The 25,598-nt window shown below is 37.2% G+C and overlaps 1 protein-coding gene across 6 annotated transcripts in view; it reads right to left on the reverse strand.

Moving 5' to 3' along the window:
• Window positions 1-671: 671 nt before the first annotated feature.
• Window positions 672-25,598, reverse strand: part of si:ch73-366l1.5 (FILIA-N KH-like domain-containing protein) — a 29,130-nt gene continuing 4,203 nt past the window's right edge. Inside the window, exons 3-6 of one of the 6 annotated variants that reach the window (XM_058771279.1) lie at window positions 14,255-14,729; window positions 11,021-11,138; window positions 7,704-7,772; window positions 684-1,292 (exon numbers count right to left, since the gene is read on the reverse strand). In XM_058771279.1, the coding sequence (XP_058627262.1) occupies window positions 7,739-7,772; window positions 11,021-11,138; window positions 14,255-14,729 (627 nt within the window). In that variant the 3' untranslated portion in view covers window positions 684-1,292; window positions 7,704-7,738. Of the gene's footprint in view, window positions 1,293-1,792; window positions 2,930-6,959; window positions 7,773-11,020; window positions 11,139-14,254; window positions 14,730-25,598 lie in introns of those variants that run through there. The other 5 variants (XM_058771280.1, XM_058771282.1, XM_058771277.1 and 2 more) reach the window with 5 other exon arrangements.

Below are 25,598 nucleotides of genomic sequence, written 5' to 3' on the forward strand. Positions count from 1 at the left end.
GATGAATTTTCAATTTTAACGATTTTTATCAAGTGCTTCAAATTGTCTTTGTGCCAAATAAGTATTCCACCTGAGTCACGGCCATATTTAATATTAGAATTTTTTAATGAAGGAACAACAATTTCTTTGTATCCTATTGGACAATGTAAAGCCTCATTACTGCGACACCACGTTTCATGAAAGATACAAATGTCCATATCTGTTACACTGCTGAGTAAGTCTTGGTCTGCAGACTTGTTACCGAAAGTAGAAGAGTGCAGACCCTGTATATTCCAACAACTGATTTTAACACACACACACACACACACACACACACACACACAGAGAGAAGAGACACACACACAGAGAGAGAGACACACACACACACAGAGAGAGAAGAGACACACACACACAGAGAAAGAGACACACACACACACACACACAGAGAGAAGAGACACACACACACACACACAGAGAGAAAGAGACACACACAGAGAGAAAGAGAGAGAGAGACACACACACACACACACACACACACACAGAGAGAGAGAGAGACACACTCACTCACTCTCTTTCTCCCTATGTTTGTGGTATTTAATGTGCTTATGAGGACAAGACAGTTTCAAAAACTGAAGAAAAATGTAACAGGAAATACAAATCCTATTTTAATATATTTTTTCTTCAAGTAAATAGAAACAAACAAACAAGAAGAGTAATAAAAATCTACAGAAAATGCAGCAGTAAAATATTTTGAATATGCAATTTGAATGCTATATAGTAGATTGCAATTAGATTATGAAGCATTAATCCATATCAACACCAAAAGAAATGCAAGAACACTAATGTAGACTCTCTACATTTCCCATTCACGCACTAAAAAACTAGAAAAGTAAAAAGTTCAGCTGATATGGACATGAGAACACTACAGTATCTGTGTATCTTACAGCAAGAGTTTTACACTGTGATCGTGTGGAGGTTTTTACACTAACATTTTAGGGTTGAACGTGAATCTCTTTCCAAATTACAAGCATTAAATCCTGCTTAACCCTCAATCCTACAATTACTTTTATAAAGAGCTAGAGTGTCTGTGACCCCAAGCATAACAGTAGGTACAGTACAGTAAATTTAAACAGCGCTACAGATGTTAACCTGCTCGTGTTCTGTCCTATATAAAACTGTGTGTGTGTGTGTGGTCAGACTAAAGCGAGTAAAGTTTGAGCTGTTCCTCCATATCTCCCTCCGTCATCTCTCCAAACGTGTCCTGATTCTCTCGAAGCAGTCTGAAGATGGCAGCCAGCTGCTCCTGCTGTACCCTACAGCACAAACACAACGGCATAAATACAAATCACACAAAAAGGCTTCATTCAGTTCAAAAATGGCTTAAAGGGATAGTTCACCCAAAAATGAGAATTCTGTCATCATTTACTCACCCTCAATTTGTTCCAAACCTGTATGAGTTTTTTTTTTTTTTTTACACTCAAGGTTGGTTGGTAACCAAACAGTTGGTGGTAGTCATTGACTTCTGTAGTATTAAAAATACTATGGCTACCACGCTAATCAATGGCTACCAGCAAATGTTTGGTTACCAACAATCTTCAAAATATCATCTTTTGTGTTTAACAGCTTAAAAAAAAAAAAAAAAAAAAAAATTAAAACCCACCTCATACAGGTTTGGAACAAAATAAAGAAGCGTAAATGACAAAATTTTCCATTCATGCCCATTTAATTGAAGGAAATTAAGTTGAAATTATATTTCTGTTTGGTGTTTCTTTGTGTTAAGTACGGTGTATCAGAAGAAATAATGCCACAGCGGTCATTCATCAAATTCAGCTCTTTATTGATATTACAAAAGCCATTAGGGTGAATCTCACAAAACCCCATCAAAAGTCACATTTCACTGCAAAATCAAAATGATATTCTCTTTACAATAGTGCAGAAAAAACCATGTACATATTCTAGCATTTGTTGTATTGCCAATAATTTAATGCATCACAATATTAATTACAGTAAAATATTACTTTTTTAGAATGCAAACAAATCATAATAGTTCTAAAACAGGCTTAGTTTTCTTTATGCAAATTATAACTACTTTTCCATTCTCTCCTGATTCTGTTATGAAGTGTCACTCTTTATGTTTGATGAGATTCACCTAATTTTTTTAACATAACATCCAAAAACAGTAACAACAAAAATCCACATAGTTTCTACATTTCATCATGTACATGTCTGACTCTGTAGTGCAAGCATTTTCCCATCAGCCTGTGATGGTCATGGCTGTGTGTGTCCACAAGAGGGTGTGATGGTATTTCGGAAGAGCAGGGTGGGCAGAATGTGAGACTGAATGCTGATTGGCTGACTCAAGAAAACATGATGCTCAAAGGCACAAGATTATTTCATGTCACGAGAAATCCCAATTTCTGAACTCCATATTCAAATCTACACTCTAAAAAATGCTGGGTTAAATATGGACAAACCCTGCTATTGAGTTGTTTTGACCCAGTGGTTGGGTTATTACCCTGAAGGTTGTGTTAAAAATGTAACTCAACCGCTGGGTCAAAACAACCCAGTTGCTGGATTTGTCCATATTTAACCCAGCAAGTGCAAGAAAGAAGAATTACATAAACCACTGGTTCCCTCCCTTTCCTTTGCAAAAGTGTGTCTGAATCATACACTAAATTAACTGTATGTAAGCCATAGAATCACAGTGTTTTAACAAGCTTTTCATAGTCTAAGGGCCATAGTTGTATTTAGTTGTACCCAAGTGTAAAAAAAAGAAAAGAAAAGGATAATCTTATGTTCTTTGGCATTTTGCTTAAAGAAGTTATTCACAGGCCAAAAACAAAGAAGAAAAAAAGAAGAAAAGCACAAAGTCACTCCTCGAAGATCCTCAAGGTTCATTATAGGGAGAATGTTTTCCCCTCTTGCTCAGACTTCCGCTTACTCAGCATCTCTGAAAAATAAAAACAAGATTATTCAGCATCATAAAGCCACCACCTCGAACAATTGACCTGAAAGTCTCCAGGAACACACAGTCCCTCTACATACAAGTACAGATGCATGAACTCACGGTAGCAAAACCCCAGAGAAACATTAACCGTACACAGACTCAATTAAACGGTCTCATTAGCAACTCGAAATTAAAAAGCAAGACACTGCGGGCAAAGGTAAAAATAGATAAATAATGCTTTCACCAGTTAATCACGTTACATAAGACTATTGTTTTGTATTACAAGTTTTCTGAAATTCTATGTTATGATATTATGTTAATATATAGATAAAGATATAGAGAGAGAGAGATGTCTCATTAAATATGCTCCTGGATAAAGCGAGGATAAAATTTGTTTCATTTTGTATAATCACATTTACCTTATTTTATTTTATTTTATTTGTAAATCAGAAAATACTGTCAAACGCAAGAAAAAATAAATACATTTTCACCATGTTTTTAGGAATAAAAATGTTAAATATAATCAAGTGAATGATATATGAACAAATCCATCTGTAAAAATCTTTTAGAATATAGACAGGAATACAACTGTAACGTCCGGTTTAAATGGAAATTTCTGGATCATTTATTTTATTTTATTTTCCCTTTAAGAAAATGGCCTTTAAAGATGTGCGTTATAATTTAAATATGCAGAAGCAAATAAATCATGTGTTTTAAAACAGATTTGGAGAAATGTAGCATTACATCTCGTTCACCAGTGGATCCTCTGCAGTGAATGGGTGCCGTCAGAATGAGTCCAAACAGCTGATAAAAGTATCACAATAATCCACACCACTCCAGTCCATCAAATAACATCTTGTGAAGCAAAAAGCTGCATGTTTGTAAAAACAAATCCATCAAGGCACTTTAAAATTGACGCTTCTGGCCAAAATATCAGTCCATAATCCATAACACTGAATTGTCTTTGCTTGTAAGTGGTGCTTGATTTGTGCATATTTCTCTCATTCAGATGAAATGAGTTTTTCATTGGAGGATTACTTGTGTATTATCGTGATGTTTTTATCAGCTGTTTGGACTCATTCTGACGGCACCCATTCACTGCAGAGGATCCACTGGTGAACAAGAGATGTAATGATAAATTTCTCCAAATCTGTTCTGATGAAGAAATAAATGCATCTACTTCTTGGACAGCTTGGGGGCAAGTAAATTAAGCACTTTTTTTTTTTTATCATTTACTGCAAGATGAATATATTGATTAGTGGAACAGATGAAGGAGCATGTCACTCACCGTTAACAGCTCTGGTGTTTTGCTGTTACTTGTTAAGGCTTGGCAGAGCATGTTAATCATGCAGTGGTTAAACTGAAGCCCAGCAGAGTCGTGGAGACATTCAGGAAAGATGCTTGTGGTCATGTTAGTAAAGTACCCTACCAAACACGTTTGTTCTCATGCAATCATATTTAGTAGATTAGACGATTTGAAGCATGTGCTACTGTGACTTACAAAAATGTTCAAGGACTTCATGAGGATTTCATTTTCTTTGATCTTTTGAGATAAAGGAGCTTGGCGTACAATTGAAAACTGTATGGACTGCATGTGTATCAACACATGACTGCCCACATTTACACTTCAATGATGCTTTATTTCAAAGGATCAGAGAGAGGGTGGAAAAAAGAGTCAGGAAATACTGAGGTATGATCTAACTAACATTATATATGCGGACATTGTATAAAATAAATTTTTTTTAAAATAATTTTTAACCTTTAATATATGTTTTGAACGTGCTAAAACCTTTGTTTCCAATGCAGAGCACAACAATGATACAAATACACATGCAAAGATATGCATACAGGAAGTCTAAAACCAGAACACAAGACTGGAAGTATCCTCCCAATGATATTTAATTGCTACTTCGCTATAATTTCACTTCAGTAAGATTTTGGTAGCTCTCATCTCCCTTTATATAGTCAAAGATCAAATTCAAATAATATCTTCTGTTATTTGTTTAAAGTACAGTAAATCTCTTCTAAATATATCTTTCAGTGGGACAATCAATTATTACTACGACAAAGCATTGGATTATGCATGCATTACTTGATCAAAAATTACAACATGCCACACCTCATACATCCTGACCCAAAAGTGGGCTTTATAATAATGCACTATAGAATTGTCCTGAGCTGAATGAGTCATTCAGAAGTGAAATGCTTGACAAAACATTTAAATTCAATTTCTGAATTTAGGTTGTAAACCAGAAACAGAACTATAATTTAATTTGATTTAAATTCTACATCCTTGAATTTGAATTAAATGTAGGTTTTATTAATGTTCTGTTATTATATGAATTGCCCACAAACTAAAAAACAATTAACAACAAATTTCTTTTTTAAAAATACCTGAATAAACCACTGGAAATATTGGACGTGGAGAATGAACATTTTGTGATACTATTTGGCAAATAAAGCCGTTTTGATGGATGTTTATAGTTTTGACAGTATTGTGCTCAGAAGATCTTTCCTGTAGCTCCAAAAGTAGAGTGCGGCGCTAACAACGCCAAGGTTGTGGGTTCGATTTTGAGGGAAAGCATAACCTGATAAAATGTATACTTTGAATGCAGTGCTAGTCAGTTTAGATAGAAGTATCTGCAATGCATAAATGAACTTATTATATTCTATATATCAGGAATAAATAGGCATGAAGAGTCAAAGTATCAATTGTGTTTTATGTAGTGCCATCAAACGATTAATCGCATCCAAAATGAAAGTTTTTATTTATGTAATATATGTGTGTGTAAATATAAATGCACACACATACAGTATATATTTTGAAAATATTTACATGTATATTTATATAATTTATATTATATATAAATATTTAATATAGAAATAAAACATTTTTCTTAAATATATACATGCATGTGTGTGTATTTAACATGATAAATATACATAGTACACACACGTAGTAATAAAAAAAAAAAAAAAAAAAAAAAAAAACTTATTTTGGATGTGATTAATCATTTGACGGTACTAGTTTCATGCAAAACTGTTGAATTTCCAGTGTGGTGTCCTGTGTAGAGTGTCCAATTCAACACTAATTCACTCTCAATAACTAAAAGGGATTGATTCTTAAAATATAATGACATTTTATTTACAGTATAATTTTACTATACTATATTTAACTTTTTTTTTTTTTTGGATTGAATGGATCTAAATGCAAAGTAATGCAAAAAGTAGTTGGACACCAAACCACATCCAAAAATATCTGAAAGTCACTGTATCTTGATAAAAAAAAAAAAAAACAACAACACAACACACATGGTCAAATGCCATGGGAGCTTTTTTTTCCCCCCCACTAAATTCTTTTCACTTTTCTTCATTGACAATCAACATGATCAGCTAAAATTGCACTTCCATAAACTGTCACAATACCAATAAACAGACACTTGCACTAGTAATTCAACAGTGACATTCAGACATTTTTAAGTGGCTTAGATGTCCAAATGCATGATTAGTAATGCACTCCTTTAATATAGTTATATATAATAAAAGCTATACATTATTTTGATATTAATTTTCTTAATATTCAAAGTAGCATCATGTGTTCTCCATCAAAGGTCTTCTGACTTGCGAATTTAAACTTGCAAATATACATCAGAATGACTATTTATACTATTCCATATAATCAACCTATAATGCTTTGGAATGTACGTAACACACACACACTCCTTCGTATGTGTTCAGTGACCTGTATTTGTGAGCTTTTCCCTATAGTTTTCTTCTGTAATGTGTCACAATAATGAATCCCTTGAGCTCTGGGGCCTTTTAGACAGATGCAGAACACATGTGGCCACTCAGCTTTGTGTACAAAGCCCATAATATGACCAGCAGGAGATCAAGAGTTTAAGCTGAGACTACTGGACTGTCCACTGGTCCATGATATTTAACCCATAATGTGCAGAAGACACAGTGATCTAAAACTCTATGAAACAGCTGGATCACAGTGTTAACGGGGTAGGTCACCCAAAAAGGATTGTTCTGTCATTATTTACCACATTGTACGGTCTTTTATTCATGGAACACAAAAACAGATGTTTGGTAGAATGTACAAGCTTCCCTTTTCCACATAAGGTATATGTGGATTGTCATTTATACAGCTAAGCTCCAAAAGGACAAAAAACTCAAAACAAAACACTATAAATAGGAATGCATCCATGCATGCATAAATAAATAAAGTGACTTTATAAATAAATATTGACTTTACAAACAAGTTACATTACAAAAATTAATTGACTAATTGTTTACAAATAAATAAACACATAGTTTATTTAATTTATAAAGTCAATAATTGACTATAAAGTGACTAAAATAAATAAATAGTAATTTACAAATAAATGTTACATTGCAAAAATAAATAAATGCATACATGACTTCATAAATCAAATAAATAAACACTAAACTAATAAATTGTGGCTTAGAAATGAATGCATACATTTTGCTAATAAATAAAATATAAATAAATTGTGACTTTACAAATAAATAGTTACATTACAGTTCATGGGTTTGAAACAACAGGGTGAGTACATGACAGAATTTTATTTCTGGGTGAACTGTTAGTGTAAATCAGCATGTCGGGACAAGAACTGTCGCTGAATAAGGAAAGTGAGTGGAAGGGAAGATATTCACGTTACGCCCTGCGTGTCAGCACATGGTGATGATGGGGGAGGCCGAGGGGTGAGACTGTGGGGGTGTCAGGGTCAAACTGAAGTAAATGATACCTTACCAGTGGTCTGACACAGGCATACTGCCTGGTGTTGTTTAAAGAGCTGTAAAGTCATTTGTGAACTCTATCCTGCAAAGATAAAGGGCAGGAGCAGAGGACATTATGTACAGACCAGTACTGTAGGGTGCTGACTATTGAGTCAACTTGCTAATCTATAGCTACACACAGTGACTTCTGCAAATGGGAACTGTAGAAGTCATCTCAAATCACCGACTGAATTTACATGCACAATTGAGATCAAGCAGACAGTGTGTACGACTCTGTTCTTGTTGAGAATCCACCTATGAGGCCTTAAAGGGATTGTTCACCCAAAAATGAAAATTCTGTCATCATTTACTCACCTTCAAGTAATTCCAAACCTGTATGCATTTCTTTCTTCTGCCGAAACACAAAGGAAGATATTTTGGGGCACCATTGACTTCCATAGTAGGAAAAAAAATACTACGGAAGTCAATGGTGCCCCAGAACTGCTCGGTTTCCCACATTCTTCAGAATATCTTCCTTTGTGTTCAGCAGAACAAAGATATTCATGCAGGTTTGGAACTACTTGAGGGTGAGTAAATGACAGAATTTTCATTTTTGGGTGAACTATCCCTTTAAATTTTGCTTTCGTAAACAGCGATTAGTCATGACCATTATTTTGGTTGTCATGTAAATGCCTTTTTTTTTTTTTTAAATCAAAAATGGAGAAAAACTTGCTTCAAAATATAATGTGTTGTCAGGCAAGTATTTTTATTTTATTTCATTTTATGTTTTTTTTAATATATATAATTTTTTGTTGCACATGTAAACCCACTCTCTAACACTTCACAAGGGAAATGACAAATATGCAAGAATATGCACGTTCAAAAGTTTGGGGTCAGTATGTTTTATTGTTTTTGAAAGTCTCTTACATTCACCAAAGTTGTTTTAAATTCATAAAAACAAAAAAAACAAAAAAACAGGAATATTGTGAAACATTACAATTTAAAATGGCTGTATATAATTTAAAATGCATTTTATTCCTGTGATCAAAGCTGAATTTTCAGCTTCATTACTCCAGTCTTCAGTGTTACACGATCCTTAAGAAATCTTTCTAATACGCCGATTTGATGCTCAAGAAACATTAAAGGGATAGTTCACCCAAAAATGAAAATTCTGTCATTAATTACTCGACCCTCATGTTGTTACAAACCTGTAAGAACTTTGTTCATCTTCAGAACACAAATTAAGATATTTTTGATGAAATCAGAGAGCTTTCTGACCCTCCATAGACAGCAAGGATCCTCAAACGATCAAGGCACAGAAAGGTAGTAAGGACATCGTTAAAATAGTCCATGGGACATCAGTGGTTCAACCGCAATTTTACGAAGCTATAAGAATACTTTGTGCGCAAAGAAAACAAAAATATTGACTTCATTCAACTATTCATCTCCTCCACGTCACCCTATAGCACCATTTTGGGGAGTATCATGATGCATGAGCATGCTTTGATCTGATGAATAAAGTCGTTATTTTTGTTTTCTTTGTGCACAAAAAGTATTCTTGCAGCCATGTAAAATTACAGTTAATCTACTGATGTCACATGGACTATTTTAACAATGCTCTTGCTCCCTTTCTGGGCCTTGAACGTGACAGTTGCGTTGCGGTCTATGGAGGTTCCAAGAGCTCTCGGATTCAATCAAAAATATCTTAATTTGTGTTCCAAAGATGAACGGATTTGGAACGACATGAGAGTGAATAATTAATGACAGAATTTTCATTTTTGGGTGAACTATCCCTTTAATATTATCAGTGTTGAAAACAGTTGAGCTGATTATTATTTTTGTGAAAACTATGAAACTTTTTTTTTTAGGATTCTTTGATAAATGGAAAGTTCAAAAGAATTAATTTGAAACAGAAATCTTTTGTACCAATTTAAGTCTTTACTGTCACATTTGATTGATTTAATGCATCCATGCTGAATAAAAGTATCAATTAATAAAAGTAAATAAAAAACAACAAAAAAAAAAAAACAACATACATATATATATATCTCCCAAAGTTTTACATTTTAGTGTACAGTAAAGGATGAAACTAGGTTTCATGCGATTTTCAAATATTTTTTTTTTTTACCTTGTTGACTCGTGGAAACCCTGGACTGGTGTACTAAGCAATGCTGATATTATTTTATTTATGGATTTAAATGGTTTATTTGGATTTAGGAGTCATTTCTATAAAAGGAATGAATGAAATTCAGAAAAAAACAACATCAGAGTCTTCTCTCTTTAAAGTGTTAGTAGTCTGTCAGCTTAATATCTGCAAACACTTTATTTTGATGTACATCAGACACTCTACCGACTATAAAGTACATATCAACCTATTCTACTCAAACCCTAACAGCCTACCAATACTCTAATGAGAGTTGGTTGACATGTAGTTACAAAATAACACAATGTTTACACGACAACAGAAAAGTTTTCCCTTTGCATTTTTGAAAAGTTTTGCGTACAGACAACAACATTGTCAAAACCCTTCCCATTCACACGGATCTGTGTAAAACGACTAAAAACGCTGTATTTTTCTTGCCGGGCCAGTAGTTGGCGATGTGACTCTAAAGAAACACTACACGTCTGCGCACATATGCTTATAGACTGAATATGTAATACGCATGACGTCACTGTTTTCACAAATTTGTGTTTTTGTAGTTTAGATGATAACAGAAGTTTCAAAAACTTTTTCAGTTAGAAACAGTGTTGTGTAAACTTTTTTTTTTTTTTTTAGTTCAGATCCCTCACTGCTCAATCTACACATTTTATCAAGCAAACAAACCACACCCACCCCCAGCAAAGTGTGCCTGAACCTCCAGTCAAACCTTGAGCCCCCGCGAGCGCCCCTGACAGTCTGCTACAGATATGAGCGCTGTTGTGATCATCTCACCCTCCTTATCCAAACACCCACAGTGAGTGCTGGAGTGGGTGGAGAAGGGCCGTGCATTACATGGCTATAAATGCCCAAAATTATGAGGAGGAATAACAAGAATTTTCCTCTGACAACAAATCTACTGTACATTCCCCAAACTACAGCATACAACACAGGTAACTTTTTATGTAACTAAACAATTCCCCATCAAAAACTTTAGCACTGTAGAGTCACTAAAAAGCATCATTCTGCATACTTCAGAGGAGAGGCTTCAAATACATCACATACACACTTCACATGCTTGAAATGCTGTTCAATTCAAGCATTTCTAGATATATATGAAATACAAAACAGTGAAATGTAGATTTCACTGCTGTGTGTTATTCAGAGATGCTATGACTTCAGTGGATGGATTGAGGGAGAAGGAAAATACTGACCTCTGCTCCTCTTCCATCTCCTCCTTGGTCATTCTCTTCTCAAACTTGGTGGTCCTCTTATTACCGGGCACGACTGCGGGGGTCTCGACCTCATCTGTCAGTAAAGCAGCTGCAACATCTGAAAGACACGATTTCAGATTTAACATTTGCCCGACGAAAAGTGATTAAGTGGACTTTTACTCTGCTATAAAAAGATTTTGGTTTCAAATAAATGCCGTTTCATGAGCAGCAAATCAGAATTAGAATGATTTCTGTCACCGGTCACTTTAAATGTCGGCCAAATACTTCTGTCTCCGGTCTAAGTGAGCTATAGAGGATCTCACTTGATCTAGTTACAAAAAGCAGGTGTTCGATCAGTATGAAGGTGTCTGTATTGTCCTGACGGATCAGACAACAACACAGGAAGGGCAGAAAATCTTCTGTGACACTGTGCCCTGCTCCTAACCCAGATTATCATCCTACCAGGTCTAATCCACTTGCAGGCCTGTCAAGTCATTGGCACCGGCAGCTAGGAAGTCTTTATATTAAATCAAGGACAAAGGCTGTTCTGCACATGCTGTTGGTGGCTAAAAACCTATTTCACACACTTCATATCTGCATTATGTGCTGCTGAAACTAGCTTTGTTGCAGTTATAATTCATTAACTGACACGTTTTTGCAGTAGAGACACTGGTCTTTTGCAAACAAGGGTTATATCTGAGCACACCAACTGATGTCTGGATGTAAACGCAGCAGAATCTGTAACCTAGAGGCCAATGTACCGCTGGGAGAACAAAGGAAGTGTGTGACCAGGACCCAGTTACACATTGGCATCAGTTTACAGCCGCAGAGCACAAAGCTCCAGTGTGTCGCCCTACGAGGGTTTATCTCCGCGAGCACTCACAGCCCTGCTCTCAAAACTCTCGCTCAGAGCATAATGAAACCTGCAGCTCAGAGAGCCACAGACAGATATGAACCAGAAGAAACTGAAAGATTGAAGAAAGAAGCCAGGATCCAAACAAACTACCTCAGTGCATGAGAGAAAAGTATAAATATAAATGAATTACCAGCCAGAATGTGATTTTTTTTATTTATTTTTTTTTTAAAGAAATAATCTCATAATTCCATTGCATTTTATTTATTTTGGTGTTTTTTATTCTATTATTAGGTTAACACTTTATTTTAAGGTCTCTTAACTAGTTGCTAATTAGCATGCATAATAATAGAATATTAGCCATTTATTAGTAGAAATTAAGCACATATTAATGCCTTATTCTACATCCCTAATCCTACCCAATACCTAAACCTAACAACTACCTTACTAACTATTAAGCAGCAGCAAATTAGAAATGTAAAATTTGTAAATTTGCTGTCCCCTCAAAATAACTCACACAGCCATTAATGTCTAAACCGCTGGCCACAAAAGTGAGTACACCCCTAAGTAAAAATGTCCAAATTGGGCCCAATTAGCCATTTTCTCTCCCCGGTGTCATGTGACTCGTAAGTGTTACAAGGTCTCAGGTGTGAATGGGGAGCAGGTGTGTTAAATTTGGTGTTATCGCTCTCACTCTCTCATACTGGTCACTGGAAGTTCAACATGGCACCTCATGGCAAAGAACTCTGAGGATCTGAAAAAAAGAATTGTTGCTCTACATAAAGATGGCGTAGGCTAGAAGAAGATTGCCAAGACCCTGAAACTGAGCTGCAGCACGGTGACCAAGACCATGCAGCAGTTTAACAGGACAGGTTCCACTCAGAACAGGCCTCACCATGGTCGACCAAAGAAGTTGAGTGCACGTGCCCAGCGTCATATCCAGAGGTTGTGTTTTGGAAACAGATATGTGAGTGCTGCCAGCATTGCTGCAGAGGTTGAAGGGGTGGGGGTCAGCCTGTCAGCGCTCAGACAATACGCCACACACTGCATAAAACTGGTCTACATGGCTGTCATCCCAGGAAGAAGCCTCTTCTAAAGATGATGCACAAGAAAGCCCGCAAACAGTTTGCTGAAGACAAGCAGACTAAGGACATGGATTACTGGAACTATGTCCTGTGGGCTGATGAGACCAAGATAAACTTATTTGGTTCAGATGGTGTCAAGCATGCGTGTCGGCAACCAGGTGAGGAGTACAAAGACAAGTGTATCTTGCCTACAGTCAAGCATGGTGGTGGGAGTGTCATGGTCTGGAGCTGCATGAGCGCTGCCGGCACTGTAGAGCTACAGTTCATTGAGGGAACCATGAATGCCAACATGTACTGTGACATACTGAAGCAGAGCATGATCCCCTCCCTTCGGAGACTGGGCCTCAGGGCAGTATTCCAACATGATGACGACCCCAAACACACCTCCAAGATGACCACTGCCTTGCTAAAGAAACTGAGGGTAAAGGTGATGGACTGGCCAAGCATGTCTCCAGACCTAAACCCTATTGAGCGTCTGTGGGGCATCCTCAAACGGAAGGTGGAGGAGCGCAAGGTCTCGAATATCCACCAGCTCCGTGATGTCTTCATGGAGGAGTGGAAGAGGACTCTAGTGGCAACCTGTGAAGCTCTGGTGAACTCCATGCCCAAGAGGGTTAAGGCAGTGCTGGAAAATAATGGTGGCCACACAAAATATTGACACTTTGGGCCCAATTTGGACATTTTAACTTAGGGGTGTACTCACTTTTGTGGCCAGCGGTTTAGACATTAATGGCTGTGTGCTGAGTTAATTTGAGGGGACAGCAAATTTACACTGTTATACAAGATGTACACTCACTACTTTACATTGTAGCAAAGTGTGATATCTTCAGTGTTGTCACAAAGATATAATAAAATATTTACAAAAATGTGAGGGGTGTACTCACTTCTGTGAGATACTTATATATATATATATATATATATATATAAATAATTTATTCCAAATATATTCCTTCACAGAATCAGTAAGAAGTTTCAACAGCATTTGGTTACAATTTATTTTAAGGTGTCCTTGTTGCAGTGTAATTATGTGTTTAAGTGCCGAGTACTATAAATTAACAACACATACTTACTTTAACAATAGGATTAGGGCTTGGTTTACTATTTACTAATTACTGGTTTACTAATTTACTGTTATTATTATAGTAAGTATATTTAACATTGCTAACAAGGACACTGTAAAACAAAGTGTTATCCAGCATTCTTCACAGGGTCACCTGTCACTGCAATGGCAGGACTGTACGCAAAAGAGTACAGAAACTACATACTTTTAAATTTACTGCAGAGTATTGTCCATACCATTATTCTCTAGGACCTCTGGAAGAGATTCGGCTGCTGGTGAGGTCTCAGGGACGGGCACAGGCGCTGCTTCAGGGGCTGGTGTGGACGCTGGCTCTGCGATGGGTGCAGGCGCTGCTTCAGGGGCTGGTGTGGACGCTGGCTCTGCGATGGGTGCAGGCGCTGGTTCAGGGGCTGGTGTGGACGCTGGCTCTGCGATGGGTGCAGGCGCTGGTTCAGGGGTGGTCACTGACACTGGTTCAGGGGTGGGTTCAGATGCTGGTTCAGGGATGGGCACCTCGGGGACTGGTTCAGGCACTGGTTCTGGTTCTGGGACAAACTCCTTCACTGGTTCAGGCACTGGCTCTTCTACTGGTGCGGCCACTGGTTCAGGTGACGAGGTGGATACTTGCTCTGGTTCTGGCACAGGGACGGGCTCTTCCACAGCTGCAGATGCTACGACTTCTTTATGTACAGGCTCAGGCTCCGGAGCTGCCTGTAGAGACAAAGAAGGTGGAGACAAAAGAATAAGTCATTTCAGCTCATTTAGATGCAGCTGATAATGCTGTAAATATAAGGCGCGTTAATTCAGGTTAATAGGGACATTGAGGTGGCTCAGGGGGAAAAAAAATTACTCCATTATCTTGAACTAATCAAATGTTTATTCATTACTTTTGTTTTCATTCATTCTTCATTACCAGAATGAAACGAAACCCAAAACAAAACCTAGAACAAAAAGCAAAATCTAGAACTAACCCAAAACAAAACAAATCCCAAAACGAAACCCAGAATAATTCAAGGCCCAGAACAAAACAAAAACTAAAATCCAGAACAAACCCAGGCCCAAAGCAAAACCCAGGAAAAAGCAAAACCCAGAACACAACACAAAACAAAAATCAAAATCCAAAAAACAAACTGAGGCCCAAAATAAAAAACCCAGGACAAAACAAAACCTAAAACAAACCGAGGCCCAGAACAAAACGAACCAAACAAAACTCAAAAGAAACCAAATTAAAAATCCCATTTGTACATTGCATTCAGAACAACTAGTCACTAAATTCAAACATACATCTCAGTAGCCAGCAGCACATTCTGCAGAGCTTCATTCCCCATGTGGCTGGTGTAGAGTGCCTGCGTGACAGCTGTCATCTGCAGTCTGTCGTCCTTCCTCTCCTGCCTAAACACACACCTGTCCATGACAAGAGGACAAAGCTCCTACTTCTTCTGACTAACCCTCGTCCAAACCCACTTCACTGCTTCTGCCAGCCATGAAAGCTCTTAACTCAACCACTTACAAGCACTCCCAGAAGCCTGCGAGAAACAGGTGCACGAGCCTTCTAACCACCAAGTGACTGGTGGTTAGGGACTGGAGGTTAGTGGGCAAAAAGAACAGCGTCATAGATTTTAGATTCAATCCAAGTGAGTGCTGGAAATATCAGTTTATTAATCCTTTTAGTAGCCAGACCAAATCTGCAGCCTCACCACTTTTTACAGGGTGGAAATCAGCAGAATAGATTTGAATTTGAAACCAATACTAATTCCTCATATGGCCTCAATCGTACTGCAGCACCACCTTACACCATACAGGAGCAAGGTGGAGACTGGATTGAATTGGAGTCTGTAGGGATTAAGGTTATCCAGAGAGGTTAAATTTAGGATTAACTGTAGATTTGTGCCATTATTAGATTAGGTGACATAGAATGCCAACAACAAGCTGGTGAAAGAATGACAATAAGAATGACAGCAATACTAACAGAAACCCCCTATTTTTTTTAAGGGTTACAAGACCATGCTATTGCAGTTTCTAAAACTGTAGATATGGCTTGGGTCCCAAGCGTTTGTGTGCATTTTATTATCTACGTGTCAAGACAGCTGCTACCAGAATAGCAACTCTATTCCTTCTGAAACCAAACTTTATCGCTTCAAGAATGCTGGCATCCGCTGACCACCAGCAGATGGTGCATTCCATCTCACACAAACACACAATTCATGTGTGTGAGAGTGACTGAGAAGTAACCCTCAAATCCCACTGACAAACTGCTGAAAAAGATTCTGCTACTGGATTCCAGAGTTGAGAAATGAGTCAAATGCACCAAGAAGAGCAGAATCAAATGCAAAAAGGCCCATAATTAAACTTCATCAGTGGTACTTGCACATACACACATTTTTAGTGTTGCTTACAGTGAGACAATAGAACTATAATCCATTAAAGCCTGTGCATTAGTGATTTTTTTGGCCATGGCAAGAAAATAATAATACCTACAAAATATTCTTACACCATATTATATTGTTCATTAGACTAACAATACACTGTTTATGGTTAACAAACAATGTAGAAACTTGGCACATTAAAACGAACATTGCAGTTTCAAGTTAAGCTCTAGCAATCAACATTAAAGACATGCTGTTGATTACCACAGAAATCAAGTTTAATTCACACTTCAATTTCAACAAACAATCAGAATGAGATTCTTCGAGGCACTGCAACGTACTCTATATGGACAAAAGTATTGGGACATGTCATGACCATTACACCAACAGGGACTTGAAAACTAGGGTTGCAAAAAAGTGGAAACTTTCCGGAAAATCTTTGAAACTTTCCAGAAATTTTGGAAATTTTCTGAAAATGTTCCACCCCTTTGCAACCCTCATGACAACACATTGGTGCCCCTAAATACACTGGTCCCTCTTTGCAGCTATAACAGCTTCCATTCTTCTGTGGCTTTCCACACACTTTTGGGGTGTTTCAGTGGGAAATTTTGCCCATTCATCCAGTAGAGCATTTGTGTCATCAGGTCAGTCACTGATGTTGGACGAGAAGGCTTGGCTCAGTTCCAGTTCATCCCAAAGGTGTTTGATGGGGTTGAGGTCAGGGCTCTGTGATGGACAGTGGAGTTTTTCCACACCAAACTCATCCAACCATGTCTTTATGGACTTTGCTTGGTGGACTGGGGCACAGTAGTGCTGGAATAGAAAAGGGTCTTCCCCAAACTGTTCCCTCAAAGTTGGAAGCATACCGTAGCATTGTCCAAAATGTCTTGATATGCTGAAGCAGTAAGATTTCCCTTCACTGGAAGTAAAGGGCCGAGCCCAAGCCCTGAAAAACAGCTCCTTATCATCATCCCTCCTCAACCAATCTTTACAACTACAACTACGTTTATTTCTAGAGCACATTTAAAACACAACCGAGGTTGACCAAAGTGCTTTACAAAGAATAAAACAAATAAAATAAAAGTAACAAGGAAATCAACAGACAAATATGATCTGCAGAGTACAGTAAAAAAAAAAAATTAAAAAAAAAAGCCCAGGAAACATACTAAGGGTTGTTACAAGTCAGGGTGAAAAAAAAAAAAAAAAAAAAAAATCTTTAGATAAGATTTAAAAATACTAATAGATGGGGAACATCTGATAAAGGGAGGAAGGCTATTCCAAACCGTCAGTCCCGCAGTAGCAAAGGAACGATCACCATGATTTTTAAGTTTAACTCTAGGGACTATGAGTAGGCCAAGATCACAAGATCTCAAGGTTCTATATGGGATATAGGAAAGCAGCAAATCAGTTAAGTATTGAGAGCCAGGTTATTGAGGGCTTTGTAAACAAAACAAAAAAATCCCATACTTGACAGGAAGCCAGTGTAGGCACATTAAAATAGGAGTAATATGGTCAAAGTTTCACTTCCTTCAAGCAGTCTAGCAGCTGCATTCTGAACTAACTGAAGACTGAGAAATACTAAAATACAAAAGTTACAACAATCAAGCCGAGATGATATAAAGGCATGGATAGCCATTTCAAGATTTTTTCTAGATGGGAAGGGGCTTAACTTTACCTAGAAGGCGAAGTTGGTAAAAACATGACTTAACTACAGCTGAAATCTGTTTATCAAACCTTAAACTGGAGTCAAATAAAATGCCCAAGTTCCTGGCACACTGTGTATTATATGGAGTGAGGAAGCCAAGATCCAAATTAATAGCAACATTTTCCCTAGGACCAAACAAAATTTCTGATTTGTTTTCATCCCAGTCAAGTCAAGTCACCTTTATATAGCGCTTTTACAATACAGATTGTGTCAAAGCACTTAACAGTATCAAATTGGAGGATAGAGTGTCAGTAATGTATAATGATAAGATTAAACACTCAATTTTCAGTTAAAGGCATTTCATTATTGAATTCAGAGATGTCATTGTCTAGCTCAGTTTAGTTTAAATAGTATCTGTGCAATCAAATCAGCGATAATCGCTAGAAATTAAGTGTCCCCAACTGAGCAAGCCAGAGGCGCCATTAACCGGTGCAAGAAATTGCTTGAAAGCCACAGCTTAAGTTTGTTTAGGCAATCTAACAATGGTTGAAGTGAATACGTATTACGCTGTAGGGGAAGATAAAGCTGGGTATAGATGAAAGGAGACACCATATTTTTCAAAAAGAGAAGCCAGGGGGAGCAAATAGATTGAAAACACAGGCCCTAGCGTCGAACCTTGCGGAACACCACAACCATGAGGAATGTCAGTAGAAACGCAATGCTCTATTTGAACAGTAAAACACCTATTTGACAAATAAGAGCAAAACCACTATAAAACCATACCACAAAGTCCTACACAAGACTCCAGGCATGACAGAAGAATTTTGTGGACGACGAAGTCAAATGCTGCACTTAAGTCTAAGAGGACAAGAGACATGGGTTTCCTTGAATATGTTATTTAAGAGTCTTAACAGGGCCGATTCAGTGCCATGTAGAGCTTTAAAACCCTGATTGAAAGACTTCATTAATAGAGTTATCTGACAAGAAAGACTGTAGTTGAGCCAGGACTTTCTCAATCTTTACAGTTAGCACAATGCAGCCAGGCAGGTAACGTTCTCCAGACTCACCCATCAGACTGGCAAACAGAAGTGTGATTAGTCACACAACAGGTTTCCACTGCTACAGAGTCCAGTGGCGAGTTGCACGATTAATCGAATGTGATTGTCATGCATATCTTCTAGTGAAGCACAGTTCTGTGATCAGTAGTAAATCTCGGGATGAAAACTAACAATGAAGCAGTATTTCACTGACAAGCTACGCAAAACCGTGTTCATAAATCGCAGACCGATTTAATCATGCGGTTATTAAAACGATTAAATCGTTCTGCGATAATGAAAGCAGTTTGTGTATCTTGTCAATGAACTACAGCTCCGTGTAGTAAATGCTGCTCCATCTGAACCCGCTTCTGTATACCATCAAGCCTTTACCTTTAGTCGTTTATAACGTGCATTTGAAAAAGCAACATGCGTCAAACATCTTTCCAAACATGAGAAGCATTTATGAACCTCTTGTCCCACAAAATACCACATTTAATAACATGTTTTTATTCCAAACTCACTTAGCAATGCATTATAAATATACTTTACTATAATAAAATTTACAATAAGAACTAAGATAAACCATATATTGTCATAGTCCTGTGATATTAGTTTATTAGTGAATCAATAAAAGCAGTTCCATCTTCCATTTCCTGGAATGATGTGCATTACCTTTCTTCTGTGGTGCATATTTGGAGTTCCATTCTTCAGATGGAGACTTACTACTGATCACAGAACCGTGCTTCATTGAAAGATACGCATGACAATCGCAGCTTTTGCCTAATTGTGATTGCGATTTAATTTTGATTAATCATGAAGCCCTACTTTACATCACTCTATCTGATGCATGGCATGACACTTGGTGATGTGAGGCTTGTAAGCAGCTGCTCGGCCATAGAAAACCATTCCATGATGCTCTTGCTGCACAAGTTTTGCGCTGATATTAATGCTGGTGGAAGTTTGTAACTCTTCAGCTATGGAATCAGCAGAGTGTTGTTGACTTATGCACCATGCACCTTAGCACTCGGTGACCTTGCTCTGTGACTTTACGTGGTCTTCTGTTTTGGACTGAGTTGCTGCTGTTCTGAAACACTTCCACTTTCCAATACCACTTACAGTTGGCAAACAGCGTTGACAATACTTCTCAATATAGTGTATACTGCAATAAACTATTTTTCACTTTTGCAATTTTTTTCTTTTACAGATGGAGTTGTAATTTAGAGCAAAAATTCTGACACTATAGATAACAATTCGATTTCACAATTGTGCCAATTTATAACACATTTAAAGGTAGAACTATCTATTTGACCACATGAAATCAACATTTCAATGTTTTTTAATAAAAAAAAAAAAAGTGTCACCTAATGTCACGCAAGCGCTCTGTCTCGAGACATAAACACAAAGGCGGTGAGGGAATTAGGGCAGCTTGAGACGGATTCTTCCTTGAGGTGATGACTGCCAACAGTCCATTAGCCCCTGATGCTCTTAGAAAGCGTGAACAACCTGTGAGGATGTCAGACGGCATACGATGCCATGTCAGGCTTAACTGTCATCTCAGATCCTCTCTCAGTGGATGATGGGGAATCTATATTTGATGCCACCACATATGGAGGTCAGGGTGAGAATACATGTGATGCAAAATTTGGCATATCACCTAAGACAAACAGATCCTGAGAGAATTTACAGAGGCTTTATGCTTTTTACTTGTCCCTGGAGTCACATATACATACATATATGTATATATAATAAACTGTTAAAGTAAACTGTCAAAAATATATTTAATGCATAGTTCTGACAGACACAGAAACATAAATTGTGCCTTATTTGATTTGATGTTTCCCTGTAAATATCAGTTACTCATGTAAAAACCTCATTTAGCCTACATGTTCCTCATTTTCTTATTTCCATATTTCCAGCAAGAAAATAAAGATGTATTATAATAATTTTTAATAGTTTAACATCTTATTTGAGGCAGTGGGCCAAAGCATCTTGACTGGAATAAGCTCTCATTGTTTCACTCATTTACGGAAAGCGTTTACACTGAATGAATGCACTAAAAACCCTTCAGCTCTGCTTTGAATTCTTACAAAAAGGCCATTGTGTCATAAGGCCATAGCCGTCATGTACAGTCAGTGTCTTGCTACTAGCATAACTAGCATACTGCACTACACCATTGTTTAGTTAAGAGATATCACCACATGTGACTGAAAGGGCTTGTGACTGTAGATGTGTTTCTAAACCTTAATGACTACTGCGTTCGAAAGGCTGACACACCAAACCAACATCAAAGAACAAGCAGTGACAAAAGCCGGCTGTGTTGTCGCCTCACATTGCCTGCGTCTGGGCCAAAAAGTTGCGCCTGAACACACCGCAAAGACTACAGCCAACTAACACGTCCATTCTGTGCCTATGAGTGGAAATAACTGGCTAAATCACATTTTAAAAAAACAAAACCAAAACAAGGCTTTGTAACATGTTGAACATTGGTTTCTAAACCGTTTGAATTCAAATGGTTCACGGCTAGAGAGTGGTGATCTGGTCAACTCATGAACCAGAGTTTAACACATGGTTTTAACTGGGTCAGTTTTATAGTTCAGTTAATGAATTTTAATAAACATGCATGCGTTGTAAAATAGAAGAGTGAAAGTTAATTACATTTATTGGTATTTAGTGATGTTTAGAATATGCTTTCATTAAAAGATTTGTAATTGGTTAGTAAAAGGTGTTTTTACTCATGTTTAGGCCAAGTTCATATTGCATTTACACCGTCTTGAGTGGTTTAAGGTGTTTGGAGCGTTCAAAACAGTGACTCGTTTTGCGAAGCTGCTGGTTCAATTGATTCAATGTTTGGAAAAGCTTTTCTACCTTAACTACTGGTTTATAAAATGTGTCTTTATTCATGTTTGGGTTGAGTTCATATTGTATTTACACAGTTTAGGCCAGTGTGTGATATTTTAAATGCATCGAAACAGAATCGATACATGATGTCCATTATTATATTGCTTCTGGAACACAATGAAAGCATGAATATGATGCTTACAATGCAGTCTAAGGAAGGCAGCTCATTGATTTGGAACAGATTTTGAGCTGGAATTGACCATTATTAGCTTTAGATTTTGCTTCCTCTCAGTTGGAATGTTATATGGAAACTTGGCAGCATATTTCATATGAACATTAAATGTGAATAGAGCCAAATATAACACTATAAAACTGTGCTAATAAACCTTAAAAAAAAAAAAAAAAAATGCCCTTTATTTTTTCCAGAGTTCTTCAAGCAAGTGTTCATGTATACCGTTCATTGAGGATATAAAAACATTAACGTCCCAATACAAGCGGTCACAGTCTTAGGATACTAATTTCAGTTAAACTCACACCTAGAGGAAATCAATCATGCCCATGTTTGCACAGATCACTGAAAAAGGAAGTTAACAGTAACAGGCCAAAATTCCAAACCAGCAAAGTCAGAGGAAAGCCTGACCAATCAGTAGGCAGACAGACAGATTCCACAGCACACTGCTGTTAGGAGCCCGACTGGCGTGGAGACAGAAACAAAGTGCCGAGGAATGTTCTTGAGCGCTCGCCCTGTTTCAGATGCTCATGGTCCGCATATTCAACGCTGATGTCTTCAGTTTTAAATTAACCCTGCAGTTCAGCCACTCATTCACATGTTATGTTCCAGCCAAAATAACAGAAACAAGCTTTGCGCTGGAGGACAATTTTTTTTTTTTTTGCTGGTGTTGAATTCTTGTTGGCGGCACCTCAGAGCAGATTGGTCCTCTCTGAGGTTTTTCCTCTGAATACACATTGCCATGAAGGAAGGTAAAACACTCCGCACAAAGGAAACTTGTGGAGCTGAGAGTTGGAAATGTGGGAGAAAGAGACCGAACAGGAACTGGGAAGAAAGATAAACCAAAAAAACTGACGTAATTTACCAGCCACTAAAGCAAGTGTGATTTAGCTCATAGGCTACGCTTCACTTTGGATACTGTTCCATTGTATTCAGAGTAATTGTCATTTTTGAACAAATTCCTTTTATAATTCCTTTAACTGGTCCAGATGCTTAAAAAAAAAAGAGAGACTAGAACACACCACACACTGTGGCATTGGATTACCATCCAAAAGCATAACAAAGAAATCTGATTATGAGGCAAAGATAGCAGATAAACTATGTACCGGATCATGAAGGAACCAATTCCTCACTCTCTAAACCTGCAGTCAATCCATAAGTCTCAGCGCAAAGAATGGTGAAACTCGAGCCCTTCTTTGTACATATTAACTCATGTCTTTCGGGAGACAGAGGGAGGTCTGAAAGGAGGAATCATGCCAGGTCAACATGTCTAAAGGTCACAGAGCCAAAGATCATGGGGGACCACAGGGGTTACGGCATTTAAAGTCAACAAGAAATGGCATTCTCAACCCATTTTACTTCCAAATGTGACATGTCCAAGTAAAACAAGAGAAACAATTAAATGAGAAACAGACTTTTGACTATCATCAAAGTCTTGTACAATTTCCGGGTTATTGTGAACAAAAATTGACTATTTAGACAGGAAGACACTGTCTGGCCGACATTAAAAGTGACCAAACACAGCTTGCTGTGTTTTTACAAGTTGGTTAAAGGGGAGGTAATCCAAAATTGATGATTCCTCTACATTGCGAGAAAATCACTCGTATATGCGACCAATCTTCACTCTGGGCGACTAAATGATGTCTAATATTAGCCAATGGCTAATAAATTCTCAGATTTTACTCGCCAGTGTGTGAGCTGGAGGCCAAGTATTAGTTTAGCACAGATATATTTTCACTCTCTGAGCGCTTCGGAGCTTCACTCTCCGTCAGGCGATCTGTGCTGTTTTTCCTTCATCTCACTGGATGCGGCGCGCACCTGTGTTTCACGTAATGTAACGTAATCTCTAATGTGAAGCGCACGACTCGCCGTCGCTTTGCTTTTTTCACGCACGCAAAAAGAGATACAGAGCGAGAGTCTTACATACCAAGCAGAATTGACGCGCTACATGTAAACGATATTCTTTGTTGTATTTTTCTGTCAAAATAACAGTTCTTTTGGAATTCTTCAGCGTTTAAGAACTGCCGGGTTCTCCGGTAGTAGGCGGGACTAATGTGCAAACGACAATCTCATTGGCTGGTGCTCGGCTATTATCGTCCCTGTTACCTGATTAATATTCATGAACCCAGCACCTCGTAAATTTTTAGTGCGTTTTATATTGTTCTTAGTAGAATTCATAGTATTATTACCTTACCAGTATATTGTTATTGTTATATGGTTACCAAGTTTTAATTCAAATTACTGAAGTTTTATCATTAAATGATACTTTATTATCATAAAATAAAATATTAAATATATATAATATACATATCCATAGTATATCAGTATGGCGAATGAACTTAAAAAATAAAAATAAATAAAATTACTAGCCAATGGCGATTCAATTGCCAAGGTGTAAGTAGAGGGTTGATATAGGATATAAAATATGGTGCCTTTTGTGAAAAGTGCACTTTTTGAAAATAGTACTTATGGGAAAAAATATAGATTGGGACATTTTTTCCCCATCTCAAATGGCAAAAATTGTCTTAATTTACCCGAATTCACCCTACTCTAAAATAATATACTTAAATGTGCACAAATGCATGTAATTTGGAAATAAATGAAAATATAGTTTACATTTATTATATGCAACTCAATTTATTTCTTAACTTCTGTTGTCTTTGAAATACATTTAAAGTTGCTGCTGAATGTACTGGCAAACATTTATGGTAAAGCAAAATACACTTTACTGGCATTTCTATTGAAAGTGTGTCATATTTACATATATAATCAATTACACATTTATAATCATACATTAGTTAAATTTAATGAATACAGTTAAAATTACAGTTACTTTACATGTGATCTAGTATGTTAGTCAACACATCAAAATAAGTGTACTTTAAAGCATGATAAAATATTATTTAAAAAATACACTCTAAATTAAGACTTTAAGTACATTAAGTACATTTAAATTTGTTCAGAAACAGTCATGAAAGTGTATACAAGTACACTTAAATGGGCTTTTATTTCATTAATATTGGCTGCAAGTACAGTTTTTAATACACTTAAGATTTGAAATACATTAAAAGTGTGCATTCAATATGATTAAGCGGACTTCTTTTTCTCAAGTGGCATTAACTGAAGTTTTATAGAAAATGAAGGATATTTCATTTTTGAGTGAAATCGATTTGTGTTTCATGTTACCACATTTCTACATCCACGAGGCAGGGCAAGTTCTGCTGGAGATGATTCATCTTCCAGTTCTCTTCCAAAGTCACACATCTATTGGAGAACTGCCCCATGAGTAACAAACACAGTCCAAGAGTTTATTTCATCCCTAGAAACCAATCAACACATAAGTCTCAACCTTGCCCCTTGAGATCTTCCTTCCTGCAGAGTTCAGTTTCACCTCTAAACAAACGCACCTGAACCAGCTAATCTAAAGCCTTGGTCCCTATCTGTGCATAATATGTAGTGCTTTAA

This window comes from Onychostoma macrolepis, chromosome 03, assembly GCF_012432095.1.
Source record: "Onychostoma macrolepis isolate SWU-2019 chromosome 03, ASM1243209v1, whole genome shotgun sequence".
NCBI classification, from domain to species: Eukaryota; Metazoa; Chordata; class Actinopteri; order Cypriniformes; family Cyprinidae; genus Onychostoma; species Onychostoma macrolepis.